Source organism: Amblyomma mixtum, chromosome 7 (genome assembly GCF_055824585.1).
Source record: "Amblyomma mixtum isolate Tamu chromosome 7, ASM5582458v1, whole genome shotgun sequence".
Lineage (NCBI taxonomy): Eukaryota > Metazoa > Arthropoda > Arachnida > Ixodida > Ixodidae > Amblyomma > Amblyomma mixtum.
In genome coordinates, this window is record NC_143018.1 from 101,834,700 (window position 1) to 101,858,243 (window position 23,544).

Sequence of the window (23,544 nt, forward strand, 5' to 3'; positions counted from 1 at the left end):
TGGCCGGGAAAGTACCGCGTTTGATGTTCGCCGTGGCGTCCGTCAAGGTTGTCCGCTCTCCCCCCTTTTGTTTGTCTTAGCATTAGAGCCTTTCCTCTTGGCAGTGAATCGCCACTCCCTTATTAGAGGTCTGGCTTTGCCAGGGAGCGAAGCGGTACGCGTCACTGCTTATGCAGATGACATCACTCTGTACTTAGCTGATGAACGCAGCTTGCTTGAAACTCTAAATGTTTTTCGTGAGTACGCCTCCTTGTCTGGAGCTGCTCTTAATTACTCGAAGAGTTGTTACTTTTTTGTGGGGTCTACCCAGACTCGTATTTCATCTGCAATACCTTTGCAGTGGTGCGCGCAGATGCGCATTTTAGGTGTGACCTACGACTGTGCTGGAATATGGGATGGTGTGTGGTCTTCGGTCGTCAACGACATTACAGCTCGTGTGCGAAGGGCGCAGACATTCGACCTGCCTCTGCTTGAGAGGCGCTACCTGGTTCAGTCAGTCATTCTCGGTGCCTTCTGGTACCTTTGCTATACTGTTAAACCACCCCTCCGTGTCATAAGGCGGGTGCAGACTACAGTTTTTTCTTTTTTTTGGTCAGGCGGTACCGAGCTTGTGGCTCGTGCTGTTCTTGCACAACCACGGGAGAGAGGAGGTTTTGCCTTTCCAAATTTGTCTGTTACGTCCTCGCTGTTAGCTTTAAAGGGTATTTTGCGTATCCTGCTAGGAAACGCGTCTCCGGCGCGAACCCTGACTCGGTACTTTTTGGGCCCTTCTTTGCGCTTTTTGGATCCCGCGGCCCCTGTTAATCATGGACCTCAGTCAGAGCAACCTTCCGCTTTCTATGCCTCGTCAGTGGCCTTTTACAGGCATGTAACAGCAGTAGCACCTGATGTCAACATCGTCGCAGACCGTGTGGTGGACATTATGGGCTCGCTATTGTTGCCTGTTGTGCCGGCGGCTCGCCGCTCACTTATGCGCCGCGTTCAGTGGGCGCGCTTAGCGTCGACACCTCTCCCAGACCATCTACGCGACTTTGTCTGGAAACTTGGCTGGGCAGTGCTCCCTACTTGTGATCGGTTAGAGCGATGGGGTGTTTTACGCTCCAGTACCTGTCCGAATTGCCCGCTCCCGGAATCTAATCGCCACGCTACAGTCACCTGTGTTGTAGCGCGTGTCTTTTGGCGCGCGGTTCATGCGGGATTTCGTGGGCAGGGCATTTCGTGCTTCGTCTCCCGCGGCCGCTTCCCCAGCGGCCGTTTTGCTCGCCTGTTAATAGTTGCAGGTCTTTTTAGTTTATGGCGCAGTCGATGCGCCGCGGTCGCTAGTGGCTTTCGACGCCGCGCTGTGTGGCCAATTCTCGGCCGTCTCCGACGGGAGCTAATCAGTTTTTTGTCCGAGGAACTCTTTTTCTTGGGTGAGGAAGAGTTTCTCCGACAATGGTCATGCCAATTTATTTCTGTTAATAACGGTCGTCTTGTCTTGGTTTTTAGGCCAAACTGGCGCTAAGGTCAACTTTTCAATGTTTCAATGTCTAATTATCGACTTTTCGCTCTTCTGTCAATCGGTATATATGCATTCCTATTTTACATTGCCCATTCCTGTTAGTTACTTAGAAATGTTTATGGTACCTCTTTAATTGGCTTACCTTACATACTTAATGTCATGTGTTTTTGTAAATGTGAATGTATCTTGTAACCTTGGCATGTGTACATATGTAAATAAATTTTTTCTAATCGTACTTATCTGTTTTTTTTCAGCAGCGTCTCCTTCCGCGGACGCTGTTGTCGCTGCGGCGCGCGTCTTTCTTTTCTTTTCTTCTGACCTCTTCATTCTCCTCTATGTTAATTAGGCTAATTGATTAATTAAGCAATTAACTAAACTCAGTCCAACTTAGTTGCAGCATCACTATACGATCCCTTTGATTGGTTCATGGTTACTAGCCAAAGTACAATTGGCCCCATTTGAAATTCGCGCACTGTGACGTCACGAGCATTTCGACCAATTGAAAAGCGTTACATTGGGGGCGGAGCTGGTTACGAGGCCGACGCCGACGCCGACGCCGACGCCGACGACGACGCGAAACCCAGGAATGGACGCCAAAGAGCTGCGCTCTAAAATGAAAACAAACAGCGGCCAGGAAACGCTTTCGCCTTGCAGCACTTTAGAGAGCCAAAGTGCCCCCTGAATTTTTTTTTATAGACGCGCCTTTGTTCATTCCAAACTATCGAGCTGGCGTGCCGCAGTGGTCAGCGTTTCTCGTGTCGTATACTCCGAAGGCCCTAATTCGATTTCCCAACTCGACGAATTTCCTACTCGGTTTTATGTAGTAATGCTTCTGGGATTTTATTGCGAAAGCAATACTACGCTCATGAACGGCCTTCCGTGTAGCGGCGGCCGGTAGCCACGCGTGACATTTACAATGACCTCTGACGTCATGCCATGCCTAGTGACGTCATAGCGTGACATCATACCACGGTGAGAGACGGGCTACCAAGTCGTTGCGCAGCGGCAGCCGGTAGCCACGTGTGACCTGTAGACGCGGCGCACTGCGTTCCTTCTTTAGACGCGGCGCGCCGCGTTCCCTCGTTAGAGGCGCTGCGCTCGCTTTCGCAACCTACCAGGCTTAACAAAAGCTAAGCCCCCGCCAGTTTTTCGCTCACGGCCAACGCCGACACCGGCTTTCCTGCGATACGGAGCCCTTGACGCTGTCGCGTTAAAGGAGAGTGCACCTAAGCCACAATCGTTGCCACGTGCAGACAGAGCACAGTTGAACGATGTGAGAGGAAAGATTGACAGAACAGACGCAGTAATTCTCTGCCATCTCAGTGGACACCCGAACCGCACCGTAAAGGAAGGGAGGAACGCCACCACCCGTTCGGCGCGATGCCTTGCCCTTTGAACGCAGCGCTTCTCCCCCGGGCCCCTGTGCGCCTGCGCGGCTTTGCTTCGATGCGCGAAGCCCCTAAGAGATCACGTATGAGAACGAAGTGTAACGTGGAACTTATGTGCTTTCTGCACGCGTTATTAGAAATCGGAAATTATAATTCCGTGCATTATCAAACCCACAGCTCCACTGATATCTTGATAAACATTGAGAAGGCACTGGCAGCAGTTATTTTTTGTCTCGTTTGGAGACCAACCGGCGCTTGCATGCCGGTCGCGTAGGAGGGCTTAGAGAGTCTCGTTAAATCTCGTTAAGTCTCGTACGGTGCCCGGATGTTCTCGTTTCAGAGCCCGGATGAGTGGATTTCAGTGCCCGGATCATGGCTCTCGGTCTCGGCGTGACGTCACCACACTGCCGACAACGGGAGCTAAAAGCATCTCATGCTTAATATTCGAAGACAGTTGCGTGCTCCGTTAACTTTTGTCCGCGCCTGTACATAAGTGGGCCACGGTGCGATGTGTCACTGAGTCGAGTGCAAAAAGTTAGCGGTGGATGCAATGGCAAAAACCGAGCGATTTAACTGGTGCTGCACGGATGTACCTGTGTACCTACATCGGTTATTTTCAACATCGTAGTGCAGAGTGTTTCAGCTAAGACTTTGCGCAATTTTTCAAAAATAGCATTCAGAGTTAGGAGAGCACTTTTTGGGCATACCATTGCCAGTGTTGTAGTACATACGAATACAGCTAAGAAGTCCTGGCTAGCAGGCTATTAACTAATATTGAATAGTTAACGTTTTAACTGTTACCGTTATCCTCCCTAATTATTGAGAAGTGTGCAGCCTACCGTAATTAACATCCACATCAGTTTCTACAATCTCGAAAAAGCGGTTGCCCACAGCGCTGTGGCGCAAGAAAAATTCGCTATTTTGACGATTTACGTGCACTATAGAGGTTGCTTTGCCTGAAAGCTTCTCAAAAGCGCATGTATTTTGGCGCGATTTATCCGAAATTTGGTGGGCCACAGTTTCGAGGGCAACTGCGTCTTCGAAATTCTAAAAACTGATATGGATATTAGCTCCGGTCGGCTACACGGCCCTCAATTAATAAGGAGCCTAAAAGTAATAGTTAGAAAGTTAAATATTCAATATTAGTTAACCGGCCCGCTAATTAGCACGCTAGCTGTTTTCTGTTATACTACACCGCTGACAGCGCTGTTCTCAAAAAGGCGTTTTTTTAACTAATAAAGGCTATCTTTAAAAATTCAATAAACCTTAAATGAAACACCCTGTATACTGGGCATGCGCACAACTAAGCTTATAACGTTCATTACGCGGGTGAAGTGAGGCTGGCGGAACTTCTTCACCGGTGTGCTCTTGCAATGCTTTCGTAACGACGGGGATCATCAGATAAAATGCTCCTTGTTTGAAAAGCCAGACGCTGCCTATTTTGGGCAAGAGAAAAAATACGACGGTGTAGGGAGAAAAGTCGCATAACGCTCTAGAGTTACCCTGCTAAACGGCTTTCTAGCCAGCAAGATTTTACCGAAGGCCAGTCGTAGTGCCGCGTGTTTTCTAGCGAAGTATATGTTTGCGCGGCTCCTTAGCCTTGAATACTCTTCTGACTGCTGTACTAGAAATGCGTCAGAAGCTGACGGAGGAGGAGCGCAGCTTTCAATTTTTTAGAAAAGTTGCGCATCACATGCGTGTTCTCCACAAGACTGGATGCGAAAGCAACCTTGTGCCATACGGAGGGTCGTTTTTTTTTTTTTCATTAATTGCAATCACCTTTACTACGAGGGCGAGAGAAGATCTTTACAGACTACTGTGGAAACATTGGCTAGCTCGCCCTACCCTAGAATACTATTTTAGGCGGGACTGAACGGAGGCGGCATGTAGAGAAAACTACTCCAATTTTTGTGAAAGAGCCTGCGTGACTGTCTCTGAAACATATGTGCGTGCATACGCGCGTATCATGCTTCAAACGCTACGGCCATGCCGACCAAGAGACGTTCCCTGGGACTGCTGTTAAGGCCTTGAGTGGCATGTGTGCTAGCTAGTGTTTACGTGTTAGTCTGGGTTATAATTTGAACACCAGAGTCTGAGACATGTGGAACAGATTTATTTGCCATGTGTGCTATAGGTCACGTGTAAATAAACGTGCATTCTGGCTAGGACACCTTTCTTTGAGACACGCGTTAGGGCTCTGCGCAATGATGGCTAATTCTTGTATGTGCGCACGCGTGCATTATGTCATGAAAAACTGTGCTTGAGGCACGTTTTAAAGCAATCTGTGCCGCGTGTGCAGTTCAATAGATATTCACATTTATCAAAGACAACTGTTCTTGAGACATATGTTAAGGCGATGTATGGCTGTGCGCTCGCGGAAGTGTGCATGACGCTTGGAACATTTGGTTGAGACACGCTTTCAGGCTGGTAGCAGCGCCAAAATGCATTTTTTTTCGGCAGACCTGTGTGCCATTCTTGGAATTAAGCCGTTCTGTCTTCCCAGACGCTTCAGTCGCCACAGGGTACATGCGCACTGTAGAATTTTGGGTGAATGTACCCGCTGGAGGTAGTCGGGAAACGTAACACTCGTGATAATCTCGAGGCGCACGAAATCAACTTTTCTTGCGGTGTGGCAGTGTGAGCGAGAGACATGCGTAGCCGGGTGGAACAGCGAGTGTTGTGGATGGCCGTGTAGGCGAATGGGATGTAATCGGTTCCTCCATGGATAAGAGCCAGTCGACCGAGAAACAGCTGAGGCAAACCCAAAGCTCCGTAAAAATAGCTCCAGCATCCATAGCTTCCAGACAAGCTACGTTAGGTGACGGAACCGGTCTAAAGACGACGAAGTGCCCTAAGTGAGGCAGACACCATGAAACGTGTGCGGCGCATACCAGAGAAACGTAACACATTAACAATGGCCGCACCCGGCGTTAGGTTGTTTTTGTTCCGTGGCCATGGGTGGAGCAGTTTTCTGCGCAAGAGCACGCTTATTCTGCGAGGCTGCTGTCCGTGCATTGGTTGCCCATGTAGTGCTTTAGCTAAGTCCAGGATAAAAGTGGTGGAGTTGCGACGTAGTTAAACGTAGTTAAAGCGAATAGACATGCGAAAGTATGTGTTTAGCCTGGTTGGCTCATGGTCTCGTTTTGTTGGGGTCAGGTTAAGCTGACCTGACCTGTTCGCACAGATGGAAATTGGTGAAGAGGGAGGCGTGCAATGCACAGCGCGAGAGTGTGTTGCAGTTTAACACGAATCGCGATCGGCTAGGGAGATAGCATAGCACTCTCGGGCAGTGGCCAACGAGGCTGATCTGTTCGCACCGTCACGTAATTGAAACCCAGTCGGTTATTTATTTCATTTCTGTACACCCAAGGTCATGGACGTCATGAGATTCTTGGCTGGGTTTGACCCCGTAAAGTATTGTTTTTGTGCGTTCGCTCTAAATTGTGTCACATTGTGACAGTACCACGCATCTTTAGAGCGTGTAGCTGGCAAGTGTTCCGTGACATGTCCTCGATTTGACGTTAGAACATGTGCTGAAAAACACGAGTGACAGAAGGAGGTCGGCGTTTAGTGGTCAGTTGTTGAGGCTCGCAATGCACAGAATGAGTCAGTGTCGCACAGGTTCACGGAGTAAATGTGTTTCAGAGAGGAACAATCGGTTAAATAACGAAATGAAGGATGATACAGAGAGCTTAGACCTCAGAGAAAAATACGCATGCGGTTCAAAATATCAGATTCAGAATAGAAGACGTTACACTAAGGTTTAAGGGTACAGAACGGTAATACGACAAAGAGGCAGAAAGCAACGCGCAGATTATTCACCACGATTATTCACAGTCCGTTGACTGAAGCAAGCTAGATGTGGCCTCGAGAACATGTTAGGTATTAGAGTGCCTTGCATTTCTTCGCTAGTAAGTCGCTCTGGGCGACGATGGATTTGATCCGGCAGTCATGCTTTAGCGGTCTCTTTAAAGAGTCCAAACGGTCGTTCCTTGGCACAGGTTCTTGACATACTTTGAGCACTCTTTCATAGACTCACCGCATCTGCTTGGTTTTCAACCTCAATTTGTGGCGCACACAAACACAATCTTGACAGCGTAACTATCCTCTTAATGCATTTCGCGTCGGCGCACGTGTTCTCATTGGTCAGAAGAGAGAGAATTGTCCAGACACCTGGAGTGGTTTCCACACCGGCTGTACCGCGACTACCGAGTGAGGTGGGGAAGGAATCGTGGTAGCCAACACAAAGATACACTAAGCAGAGCAGAACGTTGGGCCAGTTGGTGTAGCGACACATTTAGGAAAACTCTGCGCGGAATAACCCAAGACGGGACGTGTCTCTCCCTCCCGTTTTGTGTTATTCTGCGCAAAGTTTTCCTAAATACAACGATACACGCTGCCTCAGTAAGTCACGCAATCTTCGCCATAATTGCAGAAATAAGGTCCATGCGGTGTGCTTCATTTCGATGCACGTCGGTTAAAGAGGCGCGCACCGCTTTTACGACGCACATTGTTCTTCTACGTCTGGTTCCCAAATCGCTGCTCTGGTGCTCACTGAACTGCGTCAGTACTGATGGGCATATCGCAGAGCTTTTAGCATGGCAAAACGCGTGAAAGCCAGACGTGTGACTGCTCGTAAATATCGGCATAGTCCAGCGAAAGCTCGTAGTAGGCTGAGGTAACTCTGCGTTCGCAATAAATGTGAGGTTTCAAATGCAGAGTTTTCGCGCAGGGCACGAACACCGTTGTTGACCTTGTCATATACGTTAAATGTGCTTAGTGTCTAGGGACATAGAATTAACGATGAAGACAGAAGTAATCAGGTTGTTCGTCCAACAAATTTTTGTGATGTTATTTAGACGTAGCCAGATAGCATGACATACCACGCATTGAGTTCGTCTTCCTTTAGGTTTTGTGAGTGATCTCAGTGCTTCCACAGGTTTTTTAATTGGTATGACTATGTATTGACATGAAACAGGACAACCAGTGTTCTGTGTTTGTAATTACACTATTTCTTCCGTTAAAGAAAGTAAGCGATGGACCTGAGCTGTTGGGCTGAGTGACTCAGCAAAAGCCACTCCAGGAGCTGGCATGCCTTAAAGATTGGGGCAGGTTCATCACTTACTTTCTTTAACGGAAGAAATAGTGTAATTACAAACACAGGACACTGGTTGTCCTGTTTCATGTGATTATATAGCTACTTTTCTGCGAGGACGGGGTGTTCAGTGCTGTCGCCAACTAAGGGCGTGCCGATGCGGCACCGAAACACTCTTTATAGGAGAACTAGCGTGCCTACGAAAAGAAAACAAATATGCGATAGCAAGCAACAAGTGCTCACGCCAGTCCTTCACGTTAAATCGGTGCCTTTATTTGCCACGCTTAGATTTGTGAGGATAGAAAACATGAGAGGTAAATAGCTTGAAGCGGTGACGCCATCTTTGTGTGTCCTGCAAACAGCTCCTAGTAATCTTTACCCTTCCTCCGCGCTCTGGGCATGATTCGCCAAACAAAATGGCAAGGCGGCGTGCCGGTAGATATGAACAAAGAACATTGCAGAACAAGCAGAAAGCTTAGTCGGGCTGGTTGGTTCATGTTGATGGAGACGACTGAAAAGCGCTAGCAGACAGGACGCATCTGTTTGTGTTCTTCTCTTCCGTCCTGTCTGTTAGCGCTGTTCAGTCGTTTCCATCAACACTGCTGAACAAACAACAAAGCTTCGCTCTAATAGCGCATTGATCATGTGGACATACGTAAGAAAACACTGTAATGCCAGCTACAAGGCTAAGCGCGAAGGTGCTTATTGTGCGTTGCGTTCGCTAGTATATGCATCTCAGTGGGGCTGTAGTCGCATAGATAAATGTAATTTAGGCCGACATCTTACGTTGTTTGTCCGCCATGGCATTAAACCAGCCTAGAAACAACTCCATTTCAATAGTGTGAAAATCTGGAGCGTTTCTTCCTTAAGACACTAGCGCTACAGCAGTATTGGTGTGTGTAACGTTCCCCGCTCTAAACACCACGTATTTGAAAGTCGAAGTTTAAATGAGTTAAGGAAATATGATTATGGAACGATTGGTTTAGTTTTATAGGATTAGCGTCCCAAAGCGACTCAGCCTGTGAGGGGCGGCGTAGTGGATAATTTTAACCACCTGTCGTTTTTTTAATGTGCACAGATATCGCACAGTGCATGGGCATGCATATAGCATTTCGATCGAGGCGAAATGTGACTGTCTCAGCCCGGATCAGACCCGTCTCTTTCGCTTTTAGGTTGAAGCAAAATGCTAGATGCTCATGTACTGTGCAATGTCTGTGCACACTGATGAACCACAGGTGGTCAAAAATATTCACTATAGCTTCTCTCACATCTTGAGTCGCTTTGGAACGTTAATCCAATAAAGCCAAACCGAAACCGAAAACAGGCGCATCAGTCAACGAGACAATTCACCGCGCACAAAGCGGATATGAAGTGGTGGTCCCTCGGTCCGAAGTGAGTAGTTCATGAGAGACCATTGTGTGTTCGGCAACTAAGCTTCGCATCAGCCCAATATGGGCAGCGCACCAAGACACCATGGGCTCTACATAGATCCGATGTGGGCAGTCCATGAGGACGAACGCCGGTTTAGCAAACGGGTTAGCTCTTCCAACACAGATACGAGATGGCGGTTGTTCCTACAGGGGCAAGCGCTCCTTCGCAGAGTGATCAGCGGTGGATCACGGATAACGCATTCCGTCTTGAGTGCAAGAGGACCGTGGTTCAAAACCTGGCGCTGCGCAATTATATAAAGAAACTAATGTCGATGGAATGAAATAACCGAGCAATGGGTGCAGTCTTAACATGGTGACTAGAGCTGACAACGCACCCTCTTACCGCAGACAGTAGATGAGTCCGACAGAAGAGGAATTCCCGCTCCACAAAAGTACCGCGGGTACTCTCTTAGTATAGAATATAGATGAGTCTAATTAGAGTACACTCCGCGCACCACTTAATTATCGCGGGTGCTCTCTTACCACAATAGGATTTCGCCATCCTTATATGCCTGGCGACACCGTCGTATTGCAAACAGCAATTAACTCCCGGCGCAAAGTCCCCAGCCTGCACCGAGTAACTGACCCTGCTGGTGGTCACACCCGTGACAAAGCTGGGGGTGCTAAGAATTTGGCTCTGGACAGGCGGCCATCTGAAAGTGAATTTCAAAACCTTAACATTCTAAAACTATTCAGAGAGGCTAGGCTAGCAGTGCATGGTGTGCAAGGAACTACCAGATATTAAATGGAACCTTTAGCGTCACCACCACCAGCCCAACCTGGCACGTGGCACCCTGCCCCAGGGTTTGAGCTACCTCCTGCCCGTGTCACGTGTCAAGTAAATTAAGCAAAGTCAATGCAGTTGGCACCTGCCAACAACGACTATGTCCATGAGCCTTACAGGAGCCCGGCAAGAGCAACCAGATTCTCGCAAGACCTGCCGGTGGCTGTGTTTGAAACAGCACCTGCCGGTTCAGTGGCGCATCGCTTAACCGCTGCAAGATTTATGAGGACTCCCCGCGATCTATGAATTGCGACTTAGATCGTCCTTACGTCATCGACACCGGGTAACTTGGCAGTTGACAAATCATAGGGCATCATAAAATTTTAAATCTATGATCAGCCCCAAAATTTCGATGTCAGCCTACCTCCGAAACTGTGAAATTGACTTAAATAGAGATAACTGCATAGAAATTGCCGAATAGAACTAACTGTCTAGAAATGGCCGAACTACATGTGTATTGTGAGGATTCAAGAATTTGTCATGAAATTCAAAAACTGTATTTGCGGTCATTGCTTCATCCTGCCACATTTCAGGGTTGTTGTGGCAAGGGATGGTCCGGGAATGGTCGCTGTGGTTTAAAGTAAACAAGCAAGAAACTGAACTTAAGGAAATGACGCAAAATTTTCTCGCGAGGAGAACATTAAGAGTCACTGTAGGCATCATAGAAGCCAACCTAAATGTCCTGAAGTTTTCTTCTCTAAGAATGTGTTTAATAAGGCACTCAATCTGTTTTGACTTTACACCTAGCGACAATGCGCTACTCGGTGAACTCTAAAGACAAATAGTATGCGTCCTAAGCCAGCCAAAGGTACTGTGTCCTTATTTACTATACGACAAATCAGCAGTGACAAATCTGCTACGACTGCTACCGCCAACTGCGCGTGATTTCAGGCAAGAAAAACCTGTGTTCTAGCTCTAATTCTTCTTCAGACATTCTGCTCTGTAGAAGTTTATTGCGACTGCAATCCCGCGCTCTATCTCCTGCATTATACTAGGAAGATGCCTTCTCTTGCAGATGGAGTACTCTGCCCAACCGTCTGAGGTCGCGTCGCAGCTGCTTAAAGGTGCTGTTCTCCTCATCCTGGTCTTGTTTCGCAAGCAGCAAACGGCTCAGGGCAACTACCCAAAGTTTCCACGAGGCCCTTTCCTGACGCTGCTGGATGGTGCACAAGTGGTACGTAGAGCTACTTTAGAGCTTATTCGCTGGTTTGAGCCACATCACGGGCGCTCTGTACTGACTAGTTATTTTACTCTTAAAAGAGCAAGCTCTGTTTATCGATGTGAGTGTGCTGCCTTATACTTTTTGCGGTCGCCAGACGAGTTATATGCTGGACAGGTGTTAGACGCTAGGATATGATCCGCATATGTTAGCGATCACAACAGCCGCTACGAAGGTGAACGGCCGTTTTTGGACGCCTGTCGTCGAAAGAGAGAGGTTTGTCATCATTGAAAATTGCAGACAGTGTAAAGTTCTTTTCTTAATTGGAAGGAAACGTGATTAATGTGCTTTATTTGCTGCTTGATAAGCTCAGTGACAGCCAGATCACAGATCTTTCAGAGAACAGAGCACGAATATGGCCGGGCCGAGCTGGTGCCCTGCGCTGGTTATCAGTGAATGCAGGCCAAGCCTGAATGGTAGTTATTGGCATGATGCAATAAGCTCCTTTAATTCCTCTGGTTTAGGTCAACAACCCGAGAAGGTTGTGCATACTCGTCTACTCGAAGTTGTTTCGTTATGATGTGCGCACTATTTCAGAGTCTCTCGGGCTACTGTAGGAGGATCTCTAGCTTTGCACGTACTGGTACCCATCAAAAACGACATCCGGGTCGGCACTAACCAGCTAAATATCGCATCGCCGATGCGAAACTCTGAAGAAGGCGTTTTATGAGTGCTGACATGCACTAGTTCTTGAACAGCTGTCAGACACTGAGTATGGAGCGAATGTTTAAAGTGACATACGTAATAATCTACGATACACAAGTTCAGCCTCGTGCTAGATAACCTGCCCCCTTTCACCGTCCAAGTAGCAAACCACGGAACTCCAGAACATTCTGCAGTTTCTCCATTTCAACTTACACTTGAAATGCAACACCCCTTTCTTCTCCTAGTTTATGTATCGCAACACCAACGTTTATGTATCGCACACCAAGCCTTTATCGCCGCGAATGTTAGGTGTGGTCGCTCAAGAGCGGCCGGGGCCAAGACACGTCAAAGAGCGAAATCAAGCGATCGACGCCATGCATGCTGCCTAGTAGTCAAGCAAGCAAGCAAGGATTATATACTGCCCTGTTTATTAATGAACCATGTACAAAGGTGGCTGGCGCATGTGTTGCGATTTATCGTTAAATCACAATACAACGGTAATTCGCAACACATGCGCCAGCCCACCTTTGTAGTTAGAGTGCTCGTTTCACTGGTTCATTAATAAACAGGGCAGTACATAGCACTTGCTTGCTTGCCTTCGGTGATCTATCTTTTTTATATATTATGTAAGAGGAATCTGGGCATCTGAGAGATAAAATGGCCCGGGCACGCGCTCTCCGCTCAAATGTCCCGGGTAGTTCATCTTGCGTTATTTGGTGGCTATGTTCGGTTTCCATGTATGGTTTTGATGCAGTACGTGCTGTCGCACTCAGCCGCTTTCTTTTTCAAACTGCTAGGCAGCATGCATGGCATCTGTCGCTTGATTTCGCTCTTTGGCGTGTCATAGCCCTCGTCCTCTCTTCAGCGGCCATAGCTAACATTCGCAGCGATGACGACATCCAAAGCATACCCAGAGAGGCTACGAGCTAAGACAGGGAGAGTGAGAGTGAGAGGCTGCAGTGATGGCAGAGGGCTCGAAGGCATCGAAAACTCTAGCGCGTCTCTGGCTCCAATTAAGATTGATTATTCTTTTTTTTTTCTACTTCATACAGTTCTGTGGCAACAGTTCTGAAATTCGGAAGCATCGAAATGGGACCTAACAGCTGCAACGAAGAGAATAAAAGACGAACCAAAGTGTGTAAAGGATAATAGATATCTTATTTTAGTTTCATGCTATTGAATTCGGATATCGAACCCAGCTACCTTTTGTTGAAACGATCGCCACTGGACAAAATAAATCTATTCGCTGTAACACATAGCGGTTGCAGATAGCCTAAGATAGGCTTGAATGTTGAAGCTTACGGCAGCCTAACATGCGAAATCAACACAAAATAGAAAAACTAATATATATTAAACTCCAGCTATTGGAATACAGTTGGAATCTAGCTACCTTGCGCGCTGTTTTTCTCGCCCACGTGACCAGTGCATGAGAGCGCTCTGTTATTTGTTTTACAACCACGGGGCCCCTATGGCAGCGCAACTAAATTGCACTGATGAACGCAGTACGAATATTACTGCACTTAGGGAGTGAAGCTGCTGGTGCCCCGGGGTTTCATGACGCTGGCCGTATATTCCTTACTTTAAGCTGTGCACACGTGTTTGCGCAAGCACTGAAATTACTATCTTAAATACACATCTTTTAATCAAACTAAAATTAAGAGGGAATAAAAATCCTGTGCGACGAAATTCTCTGCATTCGTTCTACACTCTGCTTTCGTGCGTTAGACGTGTGTTTGTTAGTGTTTCGTGTGGTTCCTGAGGTAAAGGGTGAAATTTTTCGGCAATTGACGTTTTAATAAAAATTGGCTTCTAAGCAACAAAAATAGGTTTGGTTAAACATTGCGAGAAGTCGTTTGGAGATAATTTTCTTTGAAGTGAAAAAAAGCTTTGATGTAAAATTACACTGAAGAAGTGCACGCTGATGCACGAATTTTCAGGTCAGCTGTGTATCAAATTTGGCAAAGTAAAGTAACCGCCGGTCAGCCTTAGATAACCACTGTGCAGCGTCGTGGTTAAACACGAAACAAACTGAAAAAGTCGGCTCGGACAATCCTGCCGTCGTTAAAAGTCAGCATCGCATACTGGATATTTTTAGTGTCTGAAGGCCCTGTAGCTCGCTCCAGACAAAATTGATGAGGATCCCATTGCCAACAGCGAGAGTTTTGGATAAGAGCTTTTGGTATACGTAGAGCCCTACGTCGGCAGTATTTGCCGGAATTCAGCATCATGATAGTCAACTCGCAGAACCGATGCTTCAAGAAGAACTTCTTCAGCGTTATTCATTCCATTCCTAGCCTGAAAAAGTGGATATTTGAGATCGTGTTCCTTACTGAGTCTGTGAAACGAGCATTCTCTAACTGCAAAGGTCTTTGCTGTATGTGTTGTGTTTTGCCATTTGAGGTTATGGCTGTGATAGTTCTCCCCTCCAGCAGCGCTGCACCGTACTCAGATGTGCTGTTTTGTCGTCGTGCAGTTTTCTCCTTGCGCTCTTCTCTCATGGTGCAGTTTTTTCGCTGTGCTGTTTGTCACTGTGCAGTTTTTTTCGGCGTGCTGTTTTTTCCCGGCGCTGTTTTGTCGCCATGCTGTTTTTTCGTGGTGCTATTCTGGTGCTGTACCGTTTTTTCCGTGCGCTATTTTGTCTCTGTGCTGTTTTTTGTGCGCTGTTTTGACGCTGCCATTTTCACGTGCGCTGTTCGTTCGTGTCCTCGGCTTTTTCATATAGAGATGTGGCGCGGCGCCTTGCTCATCGTTCTCCTCCACCACTACCGACCACATCCTGAGTGACTCGCGGGCGGGCTTTCGGGCTTCCTTTAACACACTACACCACAACTGCCACCCCACTAACTTACTCAGACCCTTTATGTCCTTATCACCCTCGCGACCTTATTGCCTGTGCGGGCCGCTACTCCGCTAATAAGAGTTATATGCGCTAGGCCGGAGACTGTCAAAACGGGCTGCCGCCAATGCCGGACAGCACGCTTTTCTAATACTGAAGTGACTTTGAATCGATTTGGCTTACTCGGCAGCATTAAAATTTTGTGTCAACTTACCCTGACTCGCTGAGAGACTAAACGACAGCATTACTTTACAAGCTTTACCGCTCTGCTGCTACTTCCACCTCTCTATCGATCCGCCCAAGTGGCTGTACTGCGCCAACCGTCCCACCCGTCTCCACATGGCCCGGCAATGTACGGCGGCTACTGCTACCATTTAATCTTTCGCGAGCACACCAGGACACGTTGAAGGAGCGGCTTCACAATTGCCGGCCTCTGGTCACAGCTTGCATATAGACCTTTCCGAGGCGTTGGGAGGTACCTGTGCTGCCCACACTGAAGCCTCCAAGCGAAGCGAGTCACCAACTCATAACTTTTATATTATTCAGTTAACTTCATATACCACACCCATTACACAAAATGGTAAAAGTAATTTTCAACAAAACGAGGCTGCAATGTATCGGCCAGGATTGAGTAAGGCTCATGTCGCTGGTACGTTAAGCGAGGATTTTTTATTTGAGACCCAAATTCATCTAATTATTAATGCGCTGATGAGTGCATTGGTGTGAACTTATTTGAGTGCGAAAAATGAAGCCTGTCTATGCCTCAGTAACTGCACAGTTGTTTTCAAATTGAAACTATCGTTTACTTTTCGAAGTAATACAATTGTTGGTTTTACAATTTATCTTAGATTAGGCTTCTAAATTTTTACTTACTGGCCCCTGAACAGCCGCATTTTTAATGGCTACGGACGTATTTAAATAGACAGTGCCTGATGGTGAGTATTGCCCCCAATAAATTTTTCTAGATGCAAAACAATAGTGGTACTTAAGTTTTGCGTGCCTCTAAATTTGAATTCTCGCCATCTTTCAACCTCACCGTTATGTGCGGTAACTATTCTGCCTCTGCTCTGTTGAGCACCGGAGCTGGCGCTAGGTTCCCATGGCACACCCACAAACGAGGCAGTACAGGGGGATATGAGCTCGGCATCGTTCGAAGCAGGTGAAGCTCAGAGTAAAATATTATATGAAGAACGTCTGATAAATTGAACGATAACAGGTGAGTAGCTAAGATATTTAAATACTTACTTATACAGAAAGAGTTTTGACTTAGAGTGACGGAGAAAGATTACGAACCTATCTAGTAAGAATTCAGGACACAAGAACATAGAAATAATGACCTTTAAACTATAGGTAACAAATGCAAAGTTGAAACTCCTTTATTTCATTGGAAAACAAGTGTACTGTAGAACTGTATCGAAATCCGAAAAGGCAGATCAGGAAGGAATCATTCTATGATATTTCAAAAGACAGTGCCCTACTTTTTGAAGCTAGATCTTTTTAAACTAAAAAAAAGAATCACTAACATATAAAAATGAGCGTTCCTATGCCCTCAGTTCGGCACTTGTCATGTCGTTACCAAACCCTTCACTGAAATGACGTCAGCTACTCCCCTCACCGGTACTGGCCGTTCGTGCTTTTGTGTATAACACTCACAATTCTTCAACATTGCCTTCATTTTGTGTCTACGCTTTTCTGCCTTTGTTCCTGTGTTCTGCCATTTGTGTTGTATCGAGCTAGCGCATTTTTTCCTTGTGGCTGCGTATACCACACTAAACAATGTTTATGGTTTCGTATGGTGTATCCTTACGTAATGCCCCTTAACTGGGGGTCTTTAAAGTAGTAAAGCGATGTGATGCGATCTTGAGGAAAAATACAGCGCACTCCTAAAACACGGACAAAGAAAGGCAAGACGATACAGCGCTGGAGCGCTGTAAAATGAACAAGGAGGGATGTGATCCCTCCTTGTTCATTGTCTTAATGCATTTACGGAGAACGCATAGATGTCAGTTACGGTCATCCTCTCCGAACTGCGGTGCCAACAACGACACTGCACAAATATGTGCCCTGCCAACAAGCGCTGGGCGCTTCTGCGGGCTGAGATAATACCTCTGCTTCTCGCTGAATAAAATTGTGTTGTATTATATTGTGTAAATTAAATCATGATATCTATTGCCGTGAGGCCTGCATTTCTGCACGCCACTGCAGAATGAACTAAGAAGAAGGAGGTTCACATGAAAGTCAACTGCCACTTCCGTACGGCCGTCGCTCACTTTGGGTGAGCACCGCCTGCCTTCGGGAGCATGAAAATATCCCTTGAATTGTTATAAACAATGCTGCTTTGTTCGTTTGAAGGACGAAATGAGCCCATAGAACGAGGTGCGCTTGTGCGCTGTTGAAGAGTACGATGGTTTGGAATGAACGAAATTAATTCATTTTTTTTTCAATTCAAGTTTATTTGCATGTATACATGTACAGATGGCGGGAGTGCAGACAAAAAGCCAAACGGATTTGGCTTGACGGGGTCTGTACCCACTACAGAAATGCAACTATGCACAATAAAGAGAACCCAAAGATACAATAATGGATAAACTAAAAAAAAGCATTAGTGAATATTCTATAACAGAAATACATACAGCAAAAAAAATCTACGATAGAATGCTGAAGGAATGAAATAGCAGAAAGCGTATAGCATAAAATGATACAAATAAAATAGCTTTGAAATTCACAAGCATAAATAATAAGTTACTAATAAGCAAAGAGAATTGGTTACGCATTCATGGCGTCAGTGTGTACTACAGCAAAGCCAAGAAAACAAAAAAGGAATTCACAATGAGCCCATAAAAGGAGAGATACGTTGTTTTTGAGTTTCTAATGAGTTTAACAAAGATGGCAGTGTGTGGCGTAACATTTTTTGACCGTAGTTAATGCACGCTTTAGGAACGTACCATGTTTCTCTGTGACGTGTGTTGTAAATGTTAGAACTCATTGTCAATAGAGATAAATGCGCGAAAAATTTGGTGTTCTGTTTTTTCGCAGTAGTGAAACGCTTGAGTAAAGTACTACGTTATATGGAGGTGACCGGCTGTAAGTTAAGGGCGCTGAAAAGAGGCTGCGTATGAGCGTCATGTGAGGAATTAGCGATAGCGCGCACTCCTTTCTTCTGCAAAAGATAGTTTTGGGATGTTAGGCATTGTGGTATTTCCCCGGACTAAATGGCAGTAATTCAGATGGGACAGGAAGAGAAAATTGTAAAACTGCTTTTTCACGCTCAAAGGAAGAAAAAATCGAAGTTTCGTTAGTATTCCCCTCAACACGAGTGATTTTGTTAGCAACTGAGTCTGTACAAAGATTCCAATGTAAGCTCTCTTGAAATACGACCCCGAGGCATTTAATGGATGGCACAATGTTGATAACCGAGGAACCCATTTGATCTAAATACCGTGCAGACGCTCAGCCACTCAACAATTTCGTTAATACCCAGAGCTAATAGATTGATTCCGACTTAGATGCTGCTCGTCACGTCGACTGGACTGGCTCTGGCCACTGGGTGTCGCACTCTGAAGCCCGCTCTTTCCGTTGACAATCTGGATGCGTGGACACTCCGCTCGGCGACAGCGGACTTGGCCATGGCCCTCTCCCTGGTACGTCCTGTTCCTTACGATCTCCTCCTTTCTCCTGTTGTACAGTTTATCCATAATCAGCTCTTCTGTCATGCAGCACAGATCTGAAGGAAAACACGCCGAGAGTGGACTGTGCAGTAGCCCAGAAATTTGTAGAAAGAAAAGCCTTATGTGTCGCTATTTTTACCTGTCAAGTGCCTTGACACATCGAGGACTGCAACGCGTTTTCAGCTTGCCAATCACGGAGGGAAGAGAGTTAGTAGGGAAAGGAACACTACAACGGCGGCCGTAGAAACTTAGGCTCTTCTCAAGCCATTCGCTTTCCTCTTTCACTACGCGGTGACTCCAGATTAAGTGTCACGTAGTTGAGGGCACTCTCCTGTGGCCAAAGAAATCGTCCACCCGTCGAAAGTGGGTTCGACTTGCCTTCATTTCTTATGACGGGGCTTCGCAGCTATGAGTTGACGCTTCCTCCTGATTTTTCTTTCGTCTACAGTTCTTAACTCCTGGCATCGCCGTCTTGCCGGAAGCCAAGATAGACCCTGATTGACCATCCTAATGGTCGTGATCTTCATGTCTACTTTATGTGCAGGTCCTCATGGCATCGTTGCTTGCGAAGCGCTGGATCCGATGCCTGCCACCTTCAGGTTTTGTCTGCACCCTGCTTGGGGGTCTCGCTACAGCCACGGTCCTCGACGCCTTTCGCTTCTGGGCCCCAGCACACTCGCTGCCGGTATGTACCACTGCCATTAATTGGGGTAAAACTGTTTACCCGCATTTCGAAACGAATGCCCTTGTTCCTGCAATACATAACCGTACCTAAGCGTATACCGTTCATACACACTGAGCGCTATTCCTATGAGAGGCGCTGAAACTTAGGCAAGCCTGGACAAACCATGGCTAAGAGCCTGAGCTTTTGGATCATGAGAGCAAAACAGCTTAGCCCAAAACGCAAATGAAAGCCGCCAGCTCGAAGGCATTGCGGCTGGGCGTAATCTGGCATAGCAGCATAGGCGAACAATGCTGTCTGATGCAATTAGGGAGTTTGAAAAGGGGCCGTTTACGACTACTTTGATTTTCGGTATTGTTCTTCAGGGCGTCATTTTCGCATTACTTAGCGAAACTTGATGTGGCCAGATTTTGATGTAAAAAAAAAGGAGAAACCTTAGTCACTGGAAACATGAAATTTTGTAGAAAATAGTATTACTACCGTGCTGGTCATGTAAAGAACAGCCAAACTTGGCCCATTATACACGAAGCGTTTCCACCCTTTCTACGAGCCGGTAATCAGTTTTCCAAGGCCCAGTTGAACGCGCGGGCGTGGTGTCTTCTGCTGAGTGAGCCACGTGAAAAAAAAAAAAAGCGACTCCGGCAAAGTGTTTTTAGAGCAGAGTTAAAACCGGAACTCCAAATGCGCTTGTGCCGCGCGTCACCGAGCGCCATGCGTCCCGCTCTCCAGCCAGAACCAGTCTGCACACGCGCGTGGCGCCAGACGCGAGCCCCGGCGCTCCGATCTGTCCGTCATATACGCGTATTTGGCGCGCGCCGCACTCCATCTGCACACGAGCCCAGAGTGAACGAGTGTCGATAGTGGTGCGGGCTCTGCAAGTGCTGAGTTACAGGATCACAGTGAAAAGGCGTGCTTAATTACTTGTGTACGAAACACATTCCGGACATTTTAAAATCACTTTAATGCACTAATCACTACCCCTCACCACCCTTGGCAGTTCAACTGCTTCTAGCAACATCATCGTAGCACGTGACTTTATGCTTGCCCAGACGCGAGCGGCGCGAGCCAGCTCAGGGAGAAAGGAGATGCGTACCTCTCTCGACGTCCGACGCGGCGCGGCGCTCAACGCGCCAGCGCGAGGGTGGACGCCTAGGAAATGTGATTGGATTCAGGCCTTCATGCGCTTCCGTCGAGCGGCTGTGGTCGTTCCGGTGCATAGTCGCGATGGTGACGTAACGACGCAGGGCCAGTTAAGCGACGCTGGTAATGTGACGAGTTGCACCGCCGCCGATGGCATTTGTGCCTGAAATGAACCATTAACAGCTGCGCTGCAAAACCATAGGTTCCATGAATGAATTGCGTCACAGCAGGCTCTAGATTGTCCAGCTGAGGACTGAATCGAATCGAAAGAATCAGTTGCTCGCGTGTGACGCTGGTGAGTAGGGGGCATGAACGACTAGGCACTGACTCGTTTTCCCTTTTTCTGATCGCCCCACACCCCGCAGTCTCTTGCGTACGAGAAAACACTGCACGTGCGTTTAGTGTTTACCGATGGTCTGTTGTCTTGCAGACTTCCCTGATGCAGCCCGAGTTGAGAAGCAAGCAATCGCTTGTCGTTATATTTGTGCTGGCCGCTATGATGCTCGGAAGCTTTCTAGATTCAGGCGTGCGTGATCTCGTGTTGTTCCAGCCGAGAGTGAGCAAGGTACGCCTGCACATTGACCCCTCGCACAGTATGCAAATCAGCTTTGGTATCGCACAGTATGCAAATCAGCTTTGCAAATCGGCTTTGGTATGCAAATCAGGATTTGAAAAAGGAATAATTGTCGTTAAACATATATATATATATATATATATTTGTTTCAAAATTTTTTTCCTTAATTGCACAAAACAGTGCAAAATGTATTGAGGTCTGATAGCAGGCTGTCATTTTAATTCCTGGGGCCTAAGCTTCGGGAAAAATATTCTCTCAGGTTTCTGCAATAGCAGATAAAGCTTTGCAATGTTTTCAAATATATTACAGAGAATTCATGTGAAGCTAAAGGGACAACATAGTAAAAATGACGAACCGTTTTTTCAGGGCACCGGCGCGTGGGCTTTAACAAAATAGTAGCTAGGGTCAGCCTTCACTAAAAGAGCCAGGGACTACGTCGATCTGCTTGAGTAGGGGTGCCGTTTTGTAGCTTGGAAAGTGTATATATTCCCCCTTATGAGCAGAAACAGTAAAGGCAACAGTAAAGGTATAACTTGAGTTGATATCCATTAAGGGTGCAAAGTTTGGGCACGGCATTGCTAAAATGGTTTCCGAGATAATTCTACGCCCTTGCCGTTGGCAGAGAAAATGTTGTAAATATCGCGTTAAAACATTCCACCCACGGAAATTGTAAAGACTTTCAAGAGTGTCAGAGTGCATATTTTAACTTGGAAGGCCATGTCACCGATTAAAGCTTGCTTGGACACGCGTAGAGCCTTTGTCAAAAGTTTAGAGTCCAGAGTGTTTCCTTCTAAGGCGTGTAGTGATGCTTCTGTAGTATTCCTGGAGGCCTCACTCATTGGAAGACGCAGTACCAGAGGTCTGAGACCAGGCAGGCGGGTCAGCTGTCGCTGAAGAAGTTATATTTAGCTACCGCACAGGACCACTTTGCCTTTCGAGTGCATACTGTGGGGAGGGGGGGGGGGGGTTGATGTCACTGGCAGTGTTCCGGCCACTGCGCTGTATTTCACCCGGTCCTCCTATCCGGCCCCGAAGCGATCTTGTTCTTTTGCGCTGTCACGATCGTTCTGCGCGCTCATTCCTATGGAAAGTAGTCTGCCCTGTTACCCAGAAACTGCGGTTGTAGCAAGCAGAAGAGACAATCACGCAAAGCGTTGCACAGATAATCTGGTCTAGGGTGCGACCGAAAGTATCTATCAATGTGCTTGCCGAAATGCATAATTTGTGTCAGCTTCGCGGAGCGCAGAGAGATAAGCACGTGTATTTCATGTCATTTGAAATACGTTCAAAAAGAAGTGCACCCAATCACTGAAGCTTGCTGTTTTCAACCATTAGAAAGAAAAAGTAAACGTGCAGATACACGCAATAAAAACCTCTACAGCATCAGATGCATCTCTCATGTTCAACTGCAGTTAACCTTGTCCTGAGCCCTGTTTGCCGCCCTATAACCTCCAACTTCTAAACCCAATCTGCCCGCATGATTTCTTTCGCGCCTTGCTACGTTTAGCCTTTTCTTGAAATCAATTCTGGAATTCCAAGGAACCACCACTGGCGCATGTGCTGGAAATGGTGATTAGTGACCCGAATGTATGAGTAATTTTGCGGACAGGCTTAAGGGCGACTGCCCATTTGTGCACATAATGCTAGATATTATTTCTCTGCATGAAATTTAGGTATATGTGCGTCAGGAAAAGAACGCATTCAAGATACCTTCATCTAGTCGACGGAATAAATTTGCTGTTTGTATCTGCAGCATACCATTACGCTTGTAAGCTTGTAATACACGGCGTGTTAAGTACGGCAGACATTGTAAAAAGGTTAATAGGTTTCGTCTATACTAGCGGAGTTTTATAGATCTCTGTCCTGACTGAAGAAATGCTATTTCCCAACACAATTTGCGAACGACGCATCCTTAGTGTGCGGGCTGCCATAGACACGAGAGACCTGCGGGACGATAACACTGCAAAAGCTAACCGTAGCGACAAAACAACCTTGGATTTTTGTAGGATGCTGTATTGCCTGGAAATAGCACAGTTCCTAAAGGGTGAGTAAGGAAAAATTGAATTAGGTCTGTATATAGAATGTACTGCGTTCTAATCAGTAGATCAAAAGCTAGAAAAAAACAAAAAAAACGAAAAAGAGGTTTCGCCATCACCAACCGATTTTTGAAGTAAGATGTGTGCGCCGGCTCCGAATTTTCGGAAGGAGATCTCAGAGGTTACGTTATACCATAATTTGCTTCAAACCGGGGGCAGCCCCTCCTTTTATGCAGGGGTATGACCATTTTGAATGAGCGGGCCGTAAGATTATTAAACTTAATCTTCTCCGCGGTAAGTGCGTCTTTGGCGCGGTTCAGCACCGCTGAAGAGCCTCAATGCTCGATGTCGAATGATTGGCACATTACTATAGGAACGATAATAAAGCATAATTAGATTGCACTAAAGATTTCTGACTTCCATGCATTACTCTCTTCGTGGTCTAAAGCATCGATCTGACTATTACGGTATTAATGTAACAGTAAAGTTTAGGTTCTTTTCCTTCTTCGCACCTGGCGTGTCCCGTCAGTGACGGCTTGTCGACTC

General features: G+C 46.7%; 1 protein-coding gene across 1 annotated transcript in view; it reads left to right on the forward strand.

Moving 5' to 3' along the window:
• The first annotated feature begins 11,213 nt into the window (after positions 1-11,213).
• LOC149337029 (ATP-binding cassette sub-family C member 3-like) overlaps positions 11,214-23,544 on the forward strand; it is a 93,409-nt gene continuing 81,078 nt past the window's right edge. Inside the window, exons 1-4 of the mRNA XM_089554801.1 lie at positions 11,214-11,372; positions 18,405-18,539; positions 19,111-19,251; positions 20,819-20,953. Coding sequence (XP_089410927.1) covers positions 11,214-11,372; positions 18,405-18,539; positions 19,111-19,251; positions 20,819-20,953 — 570 coding nt within the window. The remainder of the gene's footprint in view (positions 11,373-18,404; positions 18,540-19,110; positions 19,252-20,818; positions 20,954-23,544) is intronic.